We start from the raw sequence: 24,049 nt of genomic DNA on the forward strand, positions 1-24,049 counted from the left end.
ACATGGGACCTCTGTCTCAGCCGTGCCCATTTGAAGATGCATCTGAAGGCCAGGAGGAACAACTGATGGTATTTCATAGGGCATGAGGACTATTTACCAGAAAATGTTGCTCATAAGCAGACATTCAGCATATGAATCAGTTTCTAAACTATAAGGAAATGCTATTATTTTGAACACTCTAAGATTGGTCCTTCTGACTGTATCATATTTGCCTAACATGCAAACATATCCTGGGAATGCTGAAACCTCTCAAATGGCACATGTCTGTTGGTAGGTGAGTGAATTCCCCCCTTCTAATTCAGTGTGTACAATCTGGAGGGGAAATAACAGAGAATCTGAAAGAATAAAAGTTAAATTCAAGGGTGCACTTCCAAACCAGTGAAGCAAGAATTACCCCCAAAACTGGATTATTTTCCCCCACATTCTATGCCATTCATGATCATGAGTAATATAGAGAGATGGAGAAACATGATGTGTAGGTACCTCAAGGGGATTTGACTGTGTGTGACAAGAGTCTGTAATGTTAAATTTTACAATATTTGTTGCTGAATTACACTGCCACCATATGCTGTAAGTACTATGGACAATGAGCATGGATAGTTCCAGCCAGGACAGCACTTTTTTTTTTTTAACATTATGCTTTCCAGGGGTAAGAGATTAAAGCACCATTTTCAAAAATATGCTAACCTCCTTGCCTGTGTGCGTTGCAGAGGAACTTACTGTAGTTAAGCAGTAACTTTCAGTCAGACTACCTACAACAATATGCAACAGTCAGAAAGGGAAGGGAAAATGGGATTCAGACTGGATTATAAATCATAGAAAACACCCCAGCTATTTTGAAAGTGGTAAAGAAGCAGAAACTTGGTTAAGTCATAAAACCAGTCAGTGTTGTAAGCACTGACTGGCCACCTTACCTCTCATGAAATACTCACTTTTCATTTTGTCAGTTATAATATGCACTTCAAAATTTTCAGTATCCATTCTGGAGCACAAGGCTTGTGCAGGATTGTCCTGCCATTCCCACAGGACAGACCACCCATACAATGAACAAGGCCCTTCCTAGACAGAATGGGCTGGAGAAGCCACAACAGTAATGTTCAAACTCTGCAATACTTGCCACCAGCACTGCTTGGGGGCATCACATTTTACTGAAAGTAGAAACATTAAAATACCATAGAACAGACTTACTCTGTGCTTTTTATAGAACCAGCTGTACATGAAAAAAAAAGGAAACTCAAAAATCAAAATACAAAACCCAGAAATTATTCATCCAGACAGCACTGCTATGCAGAAGAGATAAACACAGATTCATATATGCATGTTGCAAAAAGGACTAAGTGAAGAGAGATTTATCTCTGTAGTAAAAATCTAAGTCTATATGAATGTAAGACACTTCCTGAGTATCCAAAACATGGGGATAACCCAAATGCACGCCTGCATCTTTGTTTTTGAGAAAGTTAAAGTACCTCCAATGTAGCAACCAGCACTACTCTACAGCAGCATTACAGAATTACATTCCTTCTACTGTCACACTCAAACATTTTACCAAGAAGGCAAATGCAAAATAGAGAGGCTTGTAGCCTTTAGTTCTAATATCTCAGTGAATTAAATGGGAAAGGAACATTGAGAACACTGTTGTCTCAGGGGTAAAGTTATTAGTGTTTACCAAAAGAAATGAGAAATTTTCCTTTATGAAAGATTTTCTTGTATTGTAACAGAACATTGAGAACACTGTTGTCTCAGGGCGACATTTTCTGTGACTTGCAATAATCTCTGAATATGTTGCGTACACAAAATCCATAAAAGGTAGAACAAAACTGCTTTTATCAGTCTGTTTTGTAAAATGCAGTGTGAGAAGAGCTAAGAATTGCTTTTTCACATTTAACTTCCTTTACACTGTCACTGAAAATGGCTTTTATTTCAATGATCTAAAACATGCAATAACTTGCAGGCCAAGAATTGCTCTAAGTTTACTTTTTCAATTCCATACTCGTCAATAAAAGTGAAAGATAAATGTGTTCATATTTGTACAATGTTATTTCACAATAGACCTAAGTTTGTGCTTATGCATGCAAATCACTTGGGCTGTACTTTGTGGAGTAAGGATGATTTTAGAATGGTGAAAACATGTCTGCAATAAAAAAATGACAAAAAAACAGTCACCAAATTAATAAAAAAATTTTAAGTTGAAACCTCCTCTTTTAAATCATAGTTCAAATAAAATCTGAAAGAATAGGAAACCTGATACCTGATGATCTCTTACATCTCTAAAACAGATGGCTTCATTATAATTTTTGATTGAAAAAGCTCAATGATCAGAGATTTCATGAATATCTGGAAAGAAAAAAATTAAAGGTTTGCTGCTATATCTATAAAATTAGCCTAATATCAATTTTCTGTTGCATTAAAATCTGAAGTGAGCCAAGTTTAAATCTGAGGAGTTTGAAAATAGTGTTACATCATTGAATCTTCTATTGTAGATCAAAATAATCTCATTATACGTCCCATGTATTTGGGTTCCTTCATTGTCCTCAGTCACATATAAGGAGAATGTGTCTGAAGTCTTGATGCATTTATTGCTGGAGTCCAGCTGTGATAAAGAGCCATTAAAATCTCATTGGCTGCATAATGTTATACTTAAAACACAGCAGAAGCGTTTTGTACCAGCCAGATACATTATAATATCTCTCAGACTGGGGAGCATTGATAGTATTCAACCTAACAGAGGCTAATGCGAATGTAAAAGGCTGTAAGAAAATAACCAGAAAATTAGTATTTAATCTATTCTGTTTCTGTTAAATGAAAGCTGCATCTGGAAATCCAACAGAGAGATACCCACTTCTGTGATCCTTCTAACATTTTTGTGAGTATGAGAAGCAATTTGAGGACCTGAAATCTCCTGATATATACACAAATACAAGCAGAGTAATGTCCCCATATACCATGTCCATAAGTTTAAAAAAACAAAAGAAAAGGAAAAAAAAAAAAAAAAAGGGAAAAACAAAAGCCAGCACAGAAATTTAGACAGGGGACTTTGAAAATGGAAGGAATGACATGCCCTTAAAACATGAATAAGAAATAGCTTCTATTATCATGGGACAGTGGCCATATCATTTTTTCTGGTTGTGATCACTCTGATATATTGTGATATCACTGTACCTAACTTTAGATACCTGTGACATGCATCTGAGAGGCTTCATCTTAATTCTTGTACAGTCAACAGAGAAAAGGAGCCACTTGTAAGATGTATTCATCTAACCTGCTCTAAATTAGGAAATATGCTATACCCTGAGAGTTCCTATTTCTCTCCACTGACTATCAAGGGAGTTGAGACAATTTGCTCAGATGAAGTCATCCACACACTGTCTGACATCCCCATTCAGAAAAAAAAAAAGAAAAAAAAAAAGAAAAAAAAAGAAAGAGACAGAGAGAGAGAGAGAGAGAATGAGGGAGAAAGGGAGAGAGAAGGAGAGGAACCAAAGGTACAGAGGGCAAGGAACTAAGCTAAATGGAAAAGGTCTAGTGTCAGAAAGATGACTGTGAAAGACTGGTCTGCTAGTGATTAATGGCTCAAACATTTGGCCACTTGTAGTAAACATCCAGGTTATTCCCAAGTACAGGGGTGTTCACACGTAGGATGAGGGTATTCATCTCAGCTGAAGGGGTATAATGGGCCATCATCAACTCAACTACACTGACATAAGAGATGGCTGCAACATCTTAGCAGGGCTCAAAGACTCATGGGGACATTTTCCACCTCCCCTGAGCATAATACAAACCCTATGGACCTGGTGTTGGGTGGACTGTCCGTCTACCACTTCATGCCCAGTCTGCAACCACTGAGAAGACTAGGAAAGGACCAATGGGAGGTTGTCAGAATTGATGGAGTGGTGATTTTTCTTTTCTACTTCATCTGTTTCTCTGTCACTCTTTCTTTCTCAGCTCTCATCTCTCTTTCCCCAGTTATCTCTCTACCTCACATTTACAGTTAAATAAAAGTCTGTACTATTGACTTTGGCGTATGGTCTCATTTTTACCTTGATTTGGGCAGAGATATCTCTCTAATAATTATAATGATTGGATCTTAACACTAACCTTTAAAATTTAAGTCCCATGTAAAGACGAAAGGGAATCATCAGGAAGGGGGAACAACAGCAACCAACCTAAATACGTTAATTAATAGAAAGTAAGGCCAATGTTTGAACTGCTTCTGGGAAAAGCATGGACAGGTTTGACATGATAAGCCTTTGGGCTGAAGTTCAAACTCCTAATGACAGCCATTTCCCTTAACTTTGTGCCATGTAAAAAGTTTGTTCTGTGTCACCACCGAGGTGGCAGATGAGCACTAAGGGCCCCAGAACTCATCCCCTACAGTGCTGGGTACCCTCTCTTCAGCAGCTGCCTGCTGGCCATCCAGCCACTGATCACTGCCCTTTGAGCCTGATAGCCCAGACGATTTTCTACTCACATAGCAATCGGATTAGGCAGCCAGGGTCTCCTCAGCTATCAGATGAGAACACTGTGGGAGACAGTGTCAAAAACCTTACTAAAGTCAAGGTATATTGCCTCCACGGCTCTTTTCTCATCTGCAGAGCCAGTCATTTAGTTGTAGAGGCAATCAGGTCGCTCAAGCATGATTTGCCCTTGAATGCCTGCCGTGAACACTCGCGGTGCCTGAATGCAGCTGGCCTCACAGTCTTTTAAATTTAACACCTGCAAACTGACAATCTCAGTCCTGCAAGGCTGTTGAACCCCAAACTGATGTTGAAATGACACAGCCAACACCTGCTGCACTTCAGGACATCCTAGATTTGTATTCTTTTTTTTTTTTTTTTTCTGCAGAATGCTGTTTCTACATATAGCAAAAGACTGAAGATCGTATTCACAAATTACCAAGCAGCAACAGAAATAATAAATTCTTTAACATCTCCAAATCTCATTCTTTGAGAGTGTCTTTTTATTTGCAAAATCAAGCCTTAAAACTAAATAAAACTCACTTGAAACTACTCAGTAATAAAGACAGAAAAGGTTTTTAGAGTAATTCAGGTATTCTAAATATTAGTTATAAGACATCTGATTAAAAGCATTTCTGACTGCAGTTTTCTGTAAATGATAACAACTGTTCATGTTTACAAGACTATACAGCTATACAACAATACATTTACATCTGGAACAGTTTTTCAGGCCACATGAAGATATATCCAAATAATTACTGTTGGCATTTTTTGTTAATGCCATCACTTTTATTAAGATATCCTTCATGGAGCATTTTCAACTACCAGGTTTCACTGTTTCCATTTAAAATAACATGTTTTGAAATTGTGTTAGGGCTTCCTTGCATTTCCGTCTTTCAGAGGCAAAGAGAAACAGATCAGTAACTGAACAGTAAAGGTCAAAGCATAAATCCATCATTTCACTAATAAGCCATCTTCAACCTGTACAAGGAATAGAAAAACATTTAGCTTTGTATTCTCTGCACAGACATTTCAAGAGAAAAGGCTGAAAATGACATCTGATTCCCATCAGTCCTCTGATAACAGGGCTTAAAGATTCTGGATAGCTCAGAGGTAAGTGCTGTAACTGGCAGGTTCTAGGCCAGCCAGCAAACTAATAACATGTATTTTATGGCATCAGTCGAAGGAACGGACATTTAGGTGTATTTGTAGTATCTGAAAAAAGATTTTCTATCATCTTCATCTGTTGAAGACACAGAACACATTTATTTTTCCATATTTCTGTTTGTTTGTATATATTTTTCTTAAAAATTTCTCACCACAGGACTTGGTCACGTGTGCTTTGCTATGTGCCCCCCCCTGTGCTTTTGCCTCTGGACTCCTTTTTTGGTCCTAAGGAGATGGAATAGTTGTTTTTTTCTTTCCTACTCTCCTTTCTGTAAATATTTTTGTTTGCTGCTTTGTCTGTTTTATACAGGTATGTGGACATCCTGAGTATGCAATCACAACTATTTATATCACATCAAGAAAACAATTAATGTGATGGTTAATTCTCTCAGATAGTGTCCTTATCGTTCAAAAAATATCATTATTCTGCTGCCACTTTTCAGTACCAGTAGCCTTCTCTTGTCTTTATGAAAATGTAAGAGATTACTTAAGTAATAAAAAGTAATTATTACTTAAGAGAAGTAATAATTAGGTACCACTGATCTGAAATTTTTACTGTTGTTAGATATAACATTGGCTTTCCAGTTCTATATAGTAATATGGCAAATATAAAGAATTTTTCCACTGAGCAAGATTTCTAAAAGAGAAACTGTATTTGAAGTCCTCACCTACAGAACTTACAGTCAGGAGGTTCTGCCTAGCAGATAAGAAGTGCAGAAAAATATGCTTAACTTCAATATTCCTAATTCACAGTTAGCTCACTACAGAATGGTGTCTTGGTACCTTGTGCAGAATTCACTGGCTAAAATAAAAACCCAGGTTGTTCTAGTGAAATAATGCATTTATTTGCCAATTTTGGAGAAAGTTTGAGCAAATAAGTATGAGTAGCCTTTTACTGTTTGCTTTTTACTGTTTTAGAGATACGCTAGGCACTTCAATAACCAGAAAATAGAGTGGTCAATGCAGTAATGGTACTCATGGAAACATTTTTAGTGACAGACAACCTTAAATGTTGTCATGAGAACTGAATCTAAAAAGGCCACAAGTCTGCAATTTGGTAACATCTGAAAAAAAAAAACCACAAAAGAAAAAAAACCAAAAAAACAACGTTGCTTTGTTTGATAAATTACTGGAGTTCAATGATCCACTTCAGCTGTGGGAAGCTGTCATGAAGTTGCAGAGCAGAAATTTGATATGAGAGCAGGGTTGTTTTGAAAGATCAGTGATGAGAGGAGGTTATGGCAAAATTTCAGCAACCTAATTAGAGATGTTAGTAGTATATCCCAAAGAGCTTGTGTCAGATAAAGAATAGGGGCTTTTTTTTTTTTTTTTGCAAATGAATCATCCAATAATCACCTGGATGAAGGACTAAGCAGCACAGTAATTAAATTTGTAGATTATTTCAAAATGGGGGGTAATTTCAAAATTACAGCAACTTTATATGGAGAGAAAACACAAATCCTGCAATGACTGAAAATAAAAACTGGCAGTCACTGGTGAAGTACATTCTATCTGGAAAAATGCAAGTGAATCCATTAAAGCCTAATGAGAAAAAATTCAACAGCAATACCTGTGGGAAAATTACTTAAATGTAATGTGAAGGTGCAACACTGTTGCAGCATGGAAAAAATCAGTTTCATTTCATAAACTAAAATATATTGTACACGAGAAACCTCTTTTATGGCAACATGGTGCAATCACTGAATATTGTGTATCTGTCTGGACATCTCTACAGCAAAAATCTGAATGGAAAGGAATTTACTAAAAAGTAATAGAAAGTGCCTATGAAAGAAATTCAAATTTATGAGAGGAAAAAAAATAATATTTACTTACAGCAAAATCTTGGATCGATGAAAATTAAGAAAAACTATGTCTTCGTCTAAAAATTTTATGGCATTAACGTCAAGAAGGTTAGGGTATATATAAAGCCTGAGAAAATGCAGATGAAAACCAGACTTCGTTCATTTGCAATTTTGTCACTACCAAATTTTGTGACACCAGGCAAATCAGACTGCCTTTAGGTGCCTCAGTTTCTTTATCACCCCTGTAATTATATGAACATTATAATATTTTCTTTTATTTCACAGAGCAGTTACAAGACTTTATTTAACTACTCTTGACTTAGATTATTTTGAAAATGTAAGACAAAATATAAATAGTAGAATGTAAATAAATGGAGTGAAAAAATATGTCCAATATACTTTTATGTACAAATGAACTGTCAAGATATGGGTAGGTTTAACTGTTTGAAAGTTAGCATCCTCATGGTTCAAAGATTTAGAGATCTGTGATTTACATTCTCATTTAACACCTATGATTTCCATCTCCGTCATTCTGAGAAAATGATCTTTTGCATATTCATCCTTCTGTGAATAATCTGTATGAAGTCTTTCTATGTGACTAAAGAGAATTATGTATTTGGTTAAAATATGACAATGAAGCACAGTTCTGCAAAATCTGACTACAAATTTTCTTTTCAGCAAAGCGTTTTGAATCTACTTTCAGAAAGGTTGAAGCAGATGCAGGGTTGAAAGGAAGCCCTGTGTTTCAGTGAATGGATATACAATTCATACCAGTCTTTTTTGAGAGTGGACAGGGAGGGGATAGTAATTTTCAGATCATGTCTATTTGGCTGCTGAATTATAACGGCTAATTGTGTTTTCATCCTTTCTTCATATCTCACCAAAGAAGAGATGAAGGCATTAAGAGAAAATCCTGACAATCCATAAGCATGCTCTGTACCCAACAGTTAAAATATTACAGATAGATTTACAGCAGCATCAGAAATAGCTGTTTCTTCACTATCTGTGTGACTAAACTCAGAAGCATGCTTTCACAAGGAATGTGGCCTTGGAAGTGCTCTGCACTCTAGGCATTTCTAAACTAATCTCTAAATTCCTTCCCAAATGACACTGAGCTCTTTGGAAACAAATCAGATTATTTTATTTCCCCTAGTCACACAAACTGGCATCATTACTTCAAACTTTGAGCTGCCCTGGCCCTGGTTTATTTGATACTTAAGTTGGCAACAAAGAGAAATTAGACTTATTTGAAAGATAACTGCCCTCCAAGAAGGAACAACACAGTAACATACAGCATAACAAACACAATAAATATAATAAATAACACTATTGTTTTATTAGAAAATGTGGGCTGTTCCCATTGTAAAGCACAGTGCATCTACATGAAACCTAGATCTATTTCCTGAAGAGACTCCAGGTCAATGCCCCAGCACCATGTGAATGTGATACTCCATTAACTCACACATGTTTTGCAAACAGAAGCTGAGAAGAACCCTTTTAGCTGTTGCAGAACTTGCTGCACTTGTTCGCAGATGGTCTATTAGAGAATTTGATAGCGTGCTGTTTTTCTGGGTAGTCTAATGAAGTCTTACACAGACTAAGTGCTAAGACATTGGTGGGAGCAGTGTCTGGCCCTTTCCTAGGAGCTTGAAATCTGTGTTAGCACTTTGATGTTTCTATGTCACAGCTAAACATAAGCACCTACATATTGACTCCCCCTTCTCAAAATTTCGACCTCCTAATTTTGTTACTTCCTTGACAGTGTTTTGTTCTCATCTCCAAGAGTTACTTACCACACAACATGAACAGATCACTCGATTTTCACCACTGTCTTTTCATCTCTTCCATCCCTTTATTTTATTTGAAGGAACCACAGCACATTTTTGCTGATTTTACAAGCTACGCCAGTTTAGTTGGTTTAAAGCTGACTGGTGGCATGCATGACCATCACAGTAAGGTGGCCTTGTGGTTGACCCTAAGCTTCAGCATCTACAAGTCTTTAAACAATAGTGTTAAACTATAACCAGACTACCCATGTTTATCATATTAATGAAGGAAATTTCAATATCAGGTCTGAGCAGCAAAAGGAGGTGTTAAACAGAATTTTCAAAAACTCTACACATGTTTTAGGCAAGGAAAACAAAGGTCATTGGTTCAAACAACAGTAATTCAGGCATTTATAAATCTTTATAAATCTTATAAAATCTTATAAATATTTGCAAGCAAAAATAATTTAATTTTTTCTTTTTAAAGTTATTTTAAATTACTTCTGATATTTCATCAAAAAATATACTTGTTACAATATGACTTGTTTTCCCCTTTTATCTGTGCAGCCTTTATCCATCAGAAAATTATTTTACTACCTGTAGATCTAGTAATGATGCAACAGTTAAAATGAAAAATCAATATTTATCTCCTTATGTAAAATTAACAGCACTGAACAAACCCACAAGCGATATTATCACTTGAGTCTTAATTTGAGAACTGAGCAAATCCCCTGTCCAGGGGTACCTTGTTTTGCACAACTACACCTCTGCACTAGGGATGCATAAATGATCCCTGTAAATGGTCACTGGTCTTGTACTTTTCCCCTTGAATGTTGTGTATATTTTTATTCCAGAGATTACATAAAAAGCCTTGCACATCACTGCTATTCCAAAATTAAATATGGATTATAGCTTTCTTGGCTATGCTTAAGATAGCAAAAAAATGTAAATACAATACAGAGTATCAATAAGGATATTGTCAGTTTGCATATTAACAAAGTTTCTATTTAGGGAATTTGCAAAAAGTGTCATTAGAGATGCAAATTAAGGAGATTAAGACATTTAGAAATTTTAGTCAAACCAGGGAAGTGCTATTGTCTTTATGGTGTGCTAAGATTGTTTCCTTTCAAGCTGTGCCTTTGAAGGCCTAATTACAGACACTCACATTCTGCAGTCTCTTCTGAGTTGAAGAGGAAAAGCAGGTGCCAGGAGGGGGGCAGATTTATGCCCTAGATAATATTCCATAACAACTACAACTCCTTGCTGGTAAACAATCCTCAGGCGACAGCCACTTACTCCTGTTCATACCTTTAGACATTTCACCAGATCCTGACACTTTAAACAAATAAATCCCTAGGCTGCAAGGGCAGTAAAGGCCTGTGAATTGTCATGTGCTGAAGTGGCCTTCAGGTTTCAACATTTACCCATCCTTTCATGGGACTAAGGCCACCGTAAAATTATAGCCAAATCTCATCTGTCCTTTTCTCACCTCTGAACTTGCCTTGCTCGTCTGCATCACTCTTCTTCCATGCACCTCTTTAGAAACAGATGAACAAAACCATTTCCTCCTAGGCACAGCACTACAACAGTGATAAAGTTTCAGAAAGCAGCTTACTGATGAGTAAGTAGAAAACCAGATCACGCTTCAGAAACGCATCTCTCAGCAACATAAAACACAAGCATAGCCCAGGTGAAGGTGAGGATAAGGAGTTTCATTTCAAAGGGCTTTTTTTGTAAATGGTGGGCACAACATTGATTTGGCTTGTTGCATTTTATTTTATGCATTAGCTGAAAATGCAGTTGATCCCCATGCAAAATCCTGGCATTAAGCCTGCCTATACTTTAGGCCCAGCACAGGCTTATCCTTGGGCTAAGAACAGAACAAGGATTTCTCTAGTTTTATGTGGACGTGGATTTCCATGCATATGAAAGAAAGCAGTTCAAAAAGCTAGTCACATTACGGAAGAGAATGTAGGAATGTAAGATGCCAGAAAATCCAAATAAATCACTATGCTAATTAGGGCTCCCTTTGAACAGTTGAGCAGGATATTATCCTTGCATGTACAGTACTGTCTTTCTGGCTCTGTTGTTAGAACTGGTTGATTATTACTTTGAACAACCAGTAATATTTGTTTCTTTTCAAAGAATTATATAAAATAAAAGAAAAAGAGAATTCAGGTGCACCTAGATTCCTGAGACCAGCAGTACCTACCTTCCTTCCTTCCACAAGGAGCATTGCTGATAAGCCATTTGGAAACTTCTTTCTAGTCCTCTTTCATTTTCCAAAATTGGTCTTATTTTCAACAGATTTTGTTTTGGCATAAAAAGAAGTTGATGTACAAGGACATGCAGACAGGTCCCAATCCAGTGATTCCATCTTTACAGAGATTACATGACTCTGAAACTGCTAAAAATATTAAAGATATGGCCATATGTATTCAAGGAGTGTGATGCTATAAATGTGGAGGGTAGAAAAGTAAGTCTGTTTTAAGGTAATGTCTAATCTAAGCTGTATAAATTCTTGATTCAAATTTCCTTAATGTTCACTTGATATTTAACTTCTCATTGATATACAATTAGACTAGACAGGTTCAGCCTCTATACTTTTATTTAGACTTAAAATTCAATGTGTGAATAAATAAATCACAACTTTTAGAAGCTGAATACCAATATGCTTACAAGCACACAGTGGCCTTTTAAAATGTTGTATTCATGAATGCTTTGGTATGAAAACAGGAAGCTGAATTCCAAATATCAACTACATGTTGGAAAATGATGTCTCTGGGCATTGAAATAAGAAGCAGAATAATTCCAAAGCTGTATCTCTCCACTAGCTGTAACGAGGCAGCAGATCCCAGCTAGCTGAGTTTGGGTAGAGCCCAAAAATGATCCTGAGATGTTTGAGGCTCTGGCATACATTCCTCATAGCTTAAAAAGCATCCTCAGCTCATGGCCTGTACTGGAACTTCATTATGCACTCTAGAAGGTGAGACAGGTTCCCCCCTGCAAGTTATTTAATAAGAGATTAAATTAATTTGTTTTTTACTTGCAAGAGTGCCAGGAAAGTTATGGAGATACATACAGCAGCAGACACTGAAAAAAACACTGCTTTCTTGGGAGTGTTTAAGATTTACTTAAAAGCTGTAAAGCTGACCAAGTGTTAACGTCAAAAACTTGTAAAAATTAAAAAATGTAGTGCTGACGTTTTTCACAGCTTTACAGAACTTCACTGTACCACAAAATATACTATTGGAAAAGACTTGATAATAATTTGTTTCTTCATTTTTAATTGCAACATGTTCGGTTTTTCAGCTGAAAATCACCTTTAGCATTCATCTGAAATCTTTCAAAATACTTGATTTTACTGAAATTCAAAACTAAATCTGTATAGTATTTTGTTGACATGAAATACATATTTCAGCTCCAAATCTTGCTTCTTGCTTTGTGGTAATAGAAACAAGGTGTTTTCTTCAAAAATTGTTTCCAGCTTTTGAAAATTAAACAACCCAGATTGTATATATTTGCTTAGTAGTTTACTTAGTAGTAGTAGTAGTTACAGTAGACTTCCTAATCTGCATACCTTCACATGCATTCATTTACTGGTATTCTTTGAAAGCTTGTTGCATTTTTCCCCTTAAGAGATTTTACATGCTCCAAAAACCAGTTCACATCAAGCAGAAATCACCTCGTCTTCCACCTACTAAACTTTGGTTCAACTTCTATACAACAATCTTGTATAAATTGATGCCTTCCTTAAGCTGCATATCCCTGTGAAACTGCTTCAATGTCAGAAGGAAAAAGGAGATAACAACAGAATTGATTTCCTCAGCACAGTTTTAGCACCTGTGCAAACCAGTTGCTCTTATCAGGGTAAAAATTAATTCGTATACGTTGTACCCACTCACTGATGTTAGCATTCAACTAGTACCTGCTCTTGCCTTTTCCTGGACATAATCTTGATGAGATTTTATTGACTGAAGATGTCCTGTTCTGAAATGAGCTGTTTTCACCTCCTTCCTGCTTTACATATGTCTAATGTTTTCACTATGAGTATAGCCCTTCAAGAGCAAGAACAGCCTTTTAGCTGTGAGATGATGAATTTCCTAAGTCAGGAATAGTGAATGGCTTCTAGATGCTCCCATAAAAACACAAAAGAAGTATCAATTTGCAGTAAATAATTTCACCCAGGAATGTTAAATTAAGAACCTGCCATATATTAAAGAAGATCTATTTCAGGCCTTAAGGTTTGTTTTTCTTTTTATTAAGAGTCTTGGTATAGATTCAAAGCAGACTACAAGCAGCAATGATGTCCAACATCTGACTCTCCACCAGTCTGAAGACTTCAACAGAAGCTGCGTTGTTATCCCTCTCAGATCGTTCCTGTAAGCCATACACTGTTCTTTACATGATTAGAGTTTAACAGATAGCTCATGACACAGTATCTTTGATCCTCTCTCTCTCTCTCTGTCCCACTCCCAACAGCCCTTTGCCAGTTCATCTCCTGTTCTACGCTTTGCCCTTCCAATGTCTGCTGTTAATGACAGGTAACTGACCTGTGCACTGCTGAAACACTTGGCATTTTAGTGGGGTGTCATTCTGAATGCATAAAGCACATGGGTTACAACTAGAAGAAAATTCAAGACTTTATCTCTGATAAAGCTTACAAACAATATATACGTATCCCAGAGTAAACATGTGACACATATACAATAAACATACTAAGCAAAACAATTTCAGTACAACTTTGAGAAGATGAAAAAGTTGAAAATAAAGATTTCTATTTATGTAAAAATCCAAAGAAGTGGATGAGTGGGAACTGTATCAGAAATATTCAGAAAAATAATGCACAAAAAACCCATTATGGAGAATCAGTGGAATTTATATTTTCAAGGTATTTAGGAAAACTGGAATATTTCAATAGTATAGGTCTCATGCATTGTTTTAAGTTCAAAGTTTTCAAAAACAGCACCTGAATGTTCATGCACAGTAAAACAAGCAAGAAACACTTCAGTATGGATGATCAGATATGGTTTATGTCTCTGTGATGTGTGCTTGTTTTCCCTGTGGCAGCCTGGGCAGGACCTCACCAGCACCCAGTGGGGCTGCCCACACAGAGAACCACGGCTGCTACTTTCTACCAGCAGCCACACAGACAAGAGAGACTTCACCCTGGGAGTCTAGGCAGAATATGTTTATTTTTACCTCCCAGCTGTTGGTATAGAGTGAATGTAGTGAATGTTGGTATAGATGGAATGTAAGGCAAGCAGGGAAGACGAGGAGCATTACCTCTGTGCCATGTCCTCCCTATCTTCCTGAATATCTGGTTGCTCTGATTTATGTATGCAATTTTCACAACTGACATGGAGTATAGCACAAGTGGACCTTCATATGCCCGTTTTTAAGTTATCTCTAAAAGTATTCCTATGGCACATAGGCATTTAGCCATATAGCTCCTTTCTGTCCCCTTCTTACTGCTGAAAGTGACTGTCCTCCCAGAAAGTGACTGTCTTCCCAGAAATACTCCTCCCAGAAAAAGTGACAGTCCTCACAGATACTTCTCCCAGAATAGAAAACACTTCCATCTTTTCCTGGTAAACCTTAGAGCAGAGGAAAAGAAAAGGAAAAAAGGAAATTAAAAAAGAAAAAAATAAAAAGGAAAAAAGAAAGGGAAAGGAAAGGAGAAAAAGAAAAGAAAATTCTTTTAATTTAAAAGAAACTCTAAAAAATCTAATAGGTAAGTGGAGAAACAGAGAGTCACTAAATAATTTTTCAGTATTACAGGAACCTTTTCATGATACACTAAGTTTCCTTTTAATTTCCCAGTTGTTTGGACACACAGGCAAAAGAATTAGGGAAAGAAGGTCAGCAAAAATATAACAATGCCTGTTTATTACAGTCAAGAGATTAATTTAAGAAATAGTATTTCTGCATTTAATAAGGGTTGAGAATAACACACGAGAAATTATAAAGCTACAGTTCCTATTATCCAAAGTGCTGACAACATGCATAAATACCCTTTTTTTATTGCCTGGGTTTGATGTACAGTGGCTATGTTTGATTCTCACAGCACGTTTTTTGTCCTTGCTGTGTGACAGGTAAGCACCTATCATCAGAATAAGAATCACGTAGGGGTAAGAGATTCTCCCTTGGACAATTGCAAGAAGACATCAGTATTATGGACTTGAAGCTGAGTCCACTATTAATTCTATTCCTGTCCACATGCATCTGAAGCATCTTTAATCGCAGGGGGTTTAGTATTTGAAAATCAGTAATTTTAGTTATGGGTTGATATTTTAAAGGATTGGACACTTAGAGAACAATTTTCATTATAAAATATTAAAAACATACACTGTTCAGAGCTTCACTGAAGATTAACTGCCATCTGAATTCAACAGGATAGTGGTTTTTTTTCAACTAGCATAAGATAATGACTGACCTCTATCGTGCCTACCTGTCTCATATTTTCAATGTCTTTTTCCCTACAGAATACAAAAAAATAAAAAAATAAATAAAAATAAAATAAAAAAGAAAATACTTCTGCAAAAGAGGCAAAAAACAGCACAGAAGAGAGCCTCAGAAGTGTTTTAGATGTTTCATTCTTTTATTCTGTTCCTTGGGGTGGAATTTTTCTGAACAAATGTATAAGTAAGTCCTAAGTATAGGCATTTATGTCATAGCTAAATACCCTTTCCAAACCATATAGAGAAATATGTACTCCAGGGAAAGATTTTTCCAGACCTATTTGAGGTGTAATCCTTACACTAATGTGACTTGCACCCTGCATTCCCCATTGACTACCGAGGGAATCTATAGGAACACTCTCTATCATGGATATTTAATTGTCAGCATGGCAAATTCTGCTTTCTGTTGCATGGGAAAAACAGTATTTCCCTGCCCTCTCAAAGCCTGTTTGGATTTGGCTACACCTGGACAACATGTTTTCTCACGACATCTATTTGAGAGTGGGTAATACCCACCTACTCCAGCTCAGGGTAACAGCTTGTTCTTTGCTTTGCAGCTTCATAAATTTGATGCAGCTGGTTAGATTACTGTTCCTGTAACCAGCTGCACTTAGCAAATTAAACTGAGGAAGAGCAGAGCCCATTCAAATGCACCAAGTGCATTTCCAACTGCAGGGAGTGTGAGGAAGACACCCAATTTCAGATGTTGCCTTTCAGTACTGGACTTTGCCAGATTACAGGAATAAGCATCCCTGACTGGAAACTGTACTTATTACTAGAAAATCATTCCTATACAAGTTTTTTTAGGCTGGCCTCCTCTCCTCTTTTGGTTAATTAAACAAACAAAAAGACTGCTTTAACGTAGATCAAAACTTTTGACATATTATTTGAAATTGATAAACAGTATTCTCAGGGCAAATCTTCAGGATTAGAGCCTAAAACTGTTTGCAGGCAGTAGAGGTTTCTCTTAGGCCATTATCAGCTCCAGTAGGATTTTGATCAGGTGTAGAATATTTTATTTTCTAATTTGTGTTTCCTGTCAATTTTAAGGTATGGCATCTCTTATTAAGAATCTCTTTAACGCTTAGAAACTTGTGCCAGATGTCCAATGAAGGCTTCCAAGCCGTTACATGCTACAAGTCAACAGATGTTGCACTTCTTAAAGCCTTCTATTTGCTCTAGGGTCTGTATTTTGGCAAACACAGAGGTTATGTAGTGTGTTAAACCACTAGATGAATTATATGTAAACTGTGGCCCTGCTAGAACTGTTACAGCCAAGTAGTTGTGGATTTTAAAAATCCACCTGTCCTGCAGTGCCATTTTACATTTGACGTGAAACATTGCAAAGCAACACAGAAATACTGTAAAAGAAGCAAAATACAAACAAACAAACAAACAAACCAACCACCATCATCTTGCCCAGAAGGAAGCCCCAAAATATCTTCAGTATGGTGTAGCCTACATGTTGCCTCAGAAATGGCAGAATAATAGAAGTATATATTTATTTGACCTTCCCACACCCCAGAAGAAGCCTCTTGCCTCCCAAACAGGTCTGTGAGAAAGCCAGTCCTTTATGAGTTCCTGTTTCCAGAAACCAAACAACCAAGCCAAAAATCATGCGGAAACCATGCCCTTTCACTTTGGATGCATGGAAAGCAAAGTATTAAAATATATCCCGCTGGAATTCTATCCTTTACCTGATGACCAGGACAGCACCAGTGTACAAGTGGCCTTCTGTGTTGCTGTATTCCCCTCCCTCTGTAGAAATCCAGAGGTCAATGAGCCTACAGGCATGAGCTACACCTTGAGGTGGGCTGGCAGGCTGGGCAGCAAGAGTAGGAGGAAGAGGGGCCAAAGGGCAGAGACTTACACTGGCCATGCAGCTGAACTTCAGTCTATTCCAACTTCAAGCACCTCCCTTATTTCACTTTTCACACTTTTTTTTTTTTTTTCCCCCTAAGTTTAATGAGACACTTATACCTGGCTATAATAGTTCAGCTCTTTGAAAAGTTCTTACTTTGTTGGAAACCAACTTCACAAAACGTATTTTTGTCAGCTCTAGTATCAAGGAAAGATTCAAACCTGCTATTTTTCTCCAAGTTCTTTCATAAAGTGTGCAAGAAAAGGGAATACAGGGTGTCTGGGATGTTAGCTATTCTTGTAGGTATTATTATGGGAGATCATCTGTGAAACTTTCTTTGCTGCCCTGTAATTTACACCAGTACTGCTGGTAATGACTGTAAGATATATATGAGCGGCACTAATGGGTATGGATCACTGTTCTCCTAGACTACAAAAAAAAGGAGCACAGGGAATGATGACACTGTATGATAGATCAATGCAGTGAAGATTGGTCCTTAGGCTATCCAGCTTATTTTCCTTAAAAGGCACCATGCCTCACACATTCTGCTGAAGGCTATCCATATCCATTCAAGTTCATGGTAGCTATTCTTAGACATTCCTTCATTTTTAACACCGCTGCTAAGATTGCTAGTGTAATTTTTAATGAGGATGAGGAGACAGTGTGTCTTTTATCAGGTTCACATCTATTTAGCTCAAATTAAAACTCTTTGATATATTTTTCCCTATACTTTTTCAAAGGATTAGTGAGAAAATGTCACTGAACAGCTATTTGTCTCCTCATTAACATTCATGACAAAACCTTCCGGCTGGGCTGGTTTTGGTTGCTGATGGAGCAATACTTAAAAGAAATTGGCTTGTATGTGAAACAGCTGCTCAGCAATGTCACTATGCAAGGGAATTGGTGATAATAAGATGATACTATTACAGCTACACTGGGAGCATAATATATTTTAAGCTGCTTTGAGGTATACAGTGGAGGTCCAAGAAGTGGAGCATGATTACTTGTCTGTTGTTAGGAATAGGAAACAGCTGATCATTACTTGTCTGCTTATTTTGCATTTAGTCTTACACAAAGCCTTGAGGTAATAAAAATTCCTATCTGCTGGGATTCTTCACTTCCTGTGTGTTTCCTATCTGCTGGAAAGGCTTTTTGTTTCTTTTCCTAGTGTTCAGAAGGGTATATGTGCCCCATTCCTGAGACAGGTATTGCATTCTTTGCTAGGACAATTGAGCACTTGTTTCATAAGAACGTTTCTAATTTCAAGGCTTCATTTATTTGGCAAGGAGAAGATTCTATGGATCCTCACACACCTATCAGTGAAATTCCAGATACTGATTTTGCTTGAAATGACCATCCAGTATGTCAATGCAATGACAAATATGCAGATGGTGGCAATACTGATGTAAACATCTGCACATAAGGCTCAGCCAAGAAACAACAGGCAGCAGGCATTATGTTATGGCGTGATTTATGCTATTGCACTTGTCTAGAACACAGAAACTGAATGGAAAATTATATTGTCAGATCTTTGGTTCTGAGACACTTCTGAACCTCATATACAGTGAGGAATAAATGAGTCTAGAATAATGGATCAGTCAAAAGTCTTAATACAGTGACAGCTCTTTAGAATTGTGGAGTAGAAATGAGTAAGAAATAAAAGATTATAAAGGGCTTTAGGATGCAAGAACTGATTGACAGTTAAGGGAAAGGTGTAATTTTTCTGATCATAGATGGTTCCAAATCACTTAGTAATTTCTAAAGTTCTCTGTTACAAATTTCGTCTTTAGCTTTAATTGCTTTTAGATATTACAGAAATTTATTTGTTGCAGAGATTTGGAAGCACCGTACTTCAGATGAAACAAAATACAAAACTGACACAGAAATTATGCAGGAACATTGCAAGCAGGCTGAGGGAAGGGAATCTTCATCTCAGCTCAGCATTGATAAGGCCATGTATGGAGAGTTAGGTCCAGGTTTGCACTCCCCAGTATGAGAGAGATATGGACACTGTGGTGCAATCCAAGCAAAGGGCAGTAAGGTGATGGGGGTTCTGGAATACCTATTCTGAAAGCAGAGGCAGAGAGAGCTGGGACTTCTCAGCCCAGAGAAGAGAAGTCACAGGGCATCTCATCAACGTGCACAAATATCTAGTGGAGGGATATATAGTCCAGTGACAGCAATGAGTACAAACTAAGAAAAACAAAACAAAACAAGAAAAGCCATGTAAACACAAGAAAACACTTTATTGTGAGGTGTAAAGTCACCTCACAAAAAAGCATTTGTGTCAGTAAACAGTGTTTTGTCACAAGGTCAAAACTGGCACAAGTTGCTCAAAGATGCTGTACAGTTTCTATCCATGAAATATTAAAAATGCAGCTGCACATGATTCTGGGTGACCTGTGGTAGTTGAGACTGCTTGGAGCAGGAGGGCTGACAAAACTTCCCCCATCACATCTCAGCCATTGGATGAGCTCAAACATTGGATTCTATGATTCTGTGTAAGAATGTTTGTCTTATCAGAGGCTAAAGAGACAATGTTCAAGTTACAACAGATTGAGTTTCCTTTTAGATTAGATCATGAATAGGAATCTGGGAAAAAATCCTGAAAAGGAAAACAGATCTCAAACTGCCTCTCAAAATGGAAATCATAGCATCCTTCTATTTATGCTTAAGTGTATGGCTGTGCGGCAGAAAACACATTAAGAAAGACAAGGCTTATGAAGGTCAGATCAAAATTCAGAAGAGTTTACATACCTCTAAAAAGTCTTATGTTGCAAAACTCTCTTACTCTAACATGTCTAGTACAGCATTAATAAAACCCTGTAAAATCTACAAGATATCCCTTTGATGTTCTTTCAAGAGTTCTCAAAATTAAATGAATGTCTGAACGAAGAAGAGCTTGGCAGAAACTATAGTTGCAATTAACTTCTCAAGGGAACAACACTGATATCTATCTCAATATTACTTAGCTATTCATATATTCTTTTATTGCTTATATGTGCTGCTCTTGAAAAACACAGGTACTGTGCAAAACTTCCATAAAATCATCACAATTGGCTGTATCTGTTCTGCTATTTGTGGTGTACTAGCATTAGGTGGCAGAATCATGTATGAGAATTCCTTTTCCCAATCACAGTACCAAATTAAAAAACAAACAAACAAACAAAAAAAAGATTATACTTGAACAGTTAAAACACAGACCTTAGCTGTCAATCTTAATATTGCTTTATATTGAAAAGCATCATTGTATTTTAAACTGCAAGAAATCTAGCTGATTTTACACTGGAAGTCTATTAGGTGAATATATTTTTCCATTAATGTCTTCCCTTCTGGAATGAAGCAGTTTTTCCATACAAGTGAACAAATTTTGAATAGCTCTAGAATAGCATTGAAATCCTGAAAGCATACGTGAAGTTCAAATGCACTCTGATAAGACATCACATTGCAAATTCCCTTTAAAACATCCATAGTAAGAAGAAATTTTTAGTCTTTAAGTCTTTTATTCCAAGTTTCTGTGGAGCAGATCCCAGAGTGGAGTATTTACACCCGATCAGGAACTTTCAGCCATAACTTACCATCTGTATTAAGACACAGAACTTCACATTACTGGAAAAGCTGTCAAGTCCTTAAATCCAATGCAATACAGAAAGGACTAAAGTTGACAAAGAATTAGAAAAGTGCTGTCTGAGCCCTGTGGTCAATGAGTCCGGAGTTTTCAGTGTGCTGCATTTCCCACTGAACACCAGTGATCACCCTGGTTTCCATCTAGAAAAAAAAAGCCCTGTGCATGCCATAGATGGTTTGAAATATCTGCTCTACTTGCACACTCATCTTGTAATACAGCACAACTTCTAGACTTTTTTTTTAAATCCTTTGAAGACAAGTACATTTTTTAAAGCCACTACATAAAAAAATTACACTTTCACATTAAAGAGGGAAGTCATCACAATTCTGAGCAGTGTACAGTCATCCCCACCTTCCAAGGACACTCTCTAAATTACATTAGCATCTGATCTGCTGCTAGGGACTTTCCTCCAGCTTGTCCTCATGCTACAATTTTTCCATTCCTTTTCTTTATAATTCATTTTTTTCTTCTGTGTCACACTGAGAGAATCAATATTAGAAAAAAAAAATCTTTAATTGGATAATAATACAGAATTACCCTAAGGAGTTAGAGCCATATTCACTTCTTTCTGAATGGGACCAAAGAGTTTTAAAGCAAGCTTCCAAATTCAGAGAGAACACTTCCACCATTCTCCTAAATGTGTGCATAAGATCAATTACCTGGGGTTACCCAGCTTTACCCACTTATTTGCAGGCTTTCCACCTACATGCAGCTCTGCAATCCTCTTTGCAATGCTGATGTACACCTCTTAATTCCAGACCCTTTTCAACTTACACATATGCAGAAATGCAAAGGGTGACACTTCCAACACAAATACTTATTTAGATAAAACCATCATGTGAAAATATGGACACAACCATAAAAATAGCTTAATGTTCATTATCAAAGACAAACTCTTAGCAAATTGTGACACCATAACCTTGATCTTGGAAAGATCTCATAAAGGCTGATCACAAGGAAATAAACCCCTCAAACCGTTATTTTCTGTTCTTTCTAGGTAGAAGTGATGTGTTCAATACTGCTTAAGTGGTTTGTATGATAATCTCTCTCATACACAACTTGAGGCCTTAGGTTTTGGAAGCCAGAAGCCCCCTTAGAGCCTCTGTACATTACAAGAAAATCATGAAGGAAAAGAAACAACAGCCTTAAGGCTATAAAAAGGCAGTCTACACAAATACTTCTCTGCAATAACAAAAATCATGGGAGATCCACAGTTCATCTTGCAACAGTGAACATAATTACAAACCTAAATTTTGCATTTGAAACTAGGAGACAAAAATTATAAACCTCTCTATGCATATCTAATATCTTTTTTCAACATTAGCCAAGACTGCAGGCACTTAACAGTCTGATTCTTGATGTCATTGTAATTAAAGGCAATACTCACAAGGCTGATAAGCATACCAGCTGTATATTAACCCTTATCTTAGCCAAACTGACAACTGCAAATGTGATATCTAATTGTAAAGAAAAGAACATTGGAATTTATTATGGATATTATGGATATTATGGCTTTTATATCTCATAACCTTGAAAACAAGTAAATTATATCCAGCCTACCGTCAAACTTCTTGTGCCGGGATACAAAAGTCGTGCGTACAAAGTGACTTGTTTCCTCCACTAAGTTTTCAAACTCCAGTTTGCTCTGTTGGCTTAACTTGTCCTCCATTTCTGAGGTGCAGCATGTGTATTCCTGAGGGCAAATTCTCAAATGTTCCCCTGGAATCACAAGAAAAGAAGGAATTAGAAATATCTGAATACAGACAGAAACGTGCCAGAACCAAAAATACGTGATGGCTCTTCAGTTTGGGTGGGCTACCCAGGGAACTCTTTAAGGCTTGACTTAAAGAGCTTGAGAGGAAACATCTTGAATTTGTATCAACAACTTTGCTATAGCTGGGTATTCCTGGCAGGGGAGAGGAGACACACATTGCAGAGTTGTTTTGATACTTCAAGAAGTAAAACTGCCTCACACCAAAAGTGTTCTCCCACACTGAAGAAGCCTTCCACATTTACTGAAGTGTACTTAAATTTGAAAAACAGCTGCTTGCTTTCTGTTTGTATTCAAACTGCCTGGAGAAATACCTAGTGAGATGACCTATTACAAGTCACTGGAGCTGTCAAAAACTGCAAAACAGGAATCATGCATTTGTTGTCAAAACCTGATAAACAGAAATTATGCATTTCTGTAGGCAGGTCCCACTTGCCTAAGTGCACCAAAACATTCTTCCCTTCTCCCCGTCCCTCCCTTCTGCTTAAGTGTTTTTTAATGACTATATTTGGGAGCCACAGGTTTTCCTGGGCAGCATTTCTTGTGAGACTGAGCAAGTGCTCTGCTGAATAGGAGAAAGCAACGAAGAGTTTAATTAATGCTTATGTTATATGGAAATGCAACATAAAAGGTAATGAAAGCCCCTTATTTAATTCAATAGATTTATCTCTTGAAGCACTCTGCCAGTTCTTCTGACAATATTGCTTTCTTCAGTACAATTTGCACGTGGAAACCAATTCTTCAGCTCATGAAATTAAAATGGTCTGTTATTACATGAAATGTGAATTTCCAATTGACACTGTACTAAGGGTGTCAGAAACATTTAGCTTGGTTTATACAAAGGCAGAAAATTCTACCATTTCCTCTTGAGAAATAAAGAGAATGATCTGCCTGTATGATTAAAGTTACTTGTAAGGCAATGAAAACATTTAGCTTTCTGTACACTGAATCCTGATTAAAAATCCCTCTGCAAATCTCTTAAAGGTGCAAATAAAATGATATACAAAGCCCAAGGGTTAAATAAATACTGGGGACCTGATTCTCATTTATATCGAGGCTCCTTTCTACCACTGCTGAGCCATAAAGAAGACTTAAATGCAATTTATACCTACTTTAAGGCTGCTTTTCACCATTCTTAT

At 37.0% G+C, this 24,049-nt stretch overlaps 1 protein-coding gene across 2 annotated transcripts in view; it reads right to left on the reverse strand.

Annotated features, from left to right (window-relative positions):
- GPC6 (glypican 6) overlaps positions 1-24,049 on the reverse strand; it is a 709,793-nt gene that overhangs the window by 467,907 nt on the left and 217,837 nt on the right. For both annotated transcript variants that reach the window (XM_086880897.1, XM_086880898.1), the window contains exon 2: positions 22,700-22,858. In XM_086880897.1, coding sequence (XP_086737023.1) covers positions 22,700-22,858 — 159 coding nt within the window. The remainder of the gene's footprint in view (positions 1-22,699; positions 22,859-24,049) is intronic.

This window comes from Cyanistes caeruleus, chromosome 3, assembly GCF_971803275.1.
Source record: "Cyanistes caeruleus chromosome 3, bCyaCae1.hap1.1, whole genome shotgun sequence".
Classification (NCBI taxonomy): Eukaryota; Metazoa; Chordata; class Aves; order Passeriformes; family Paridae; genus Cyanistes; species Cyanistes caeruleus.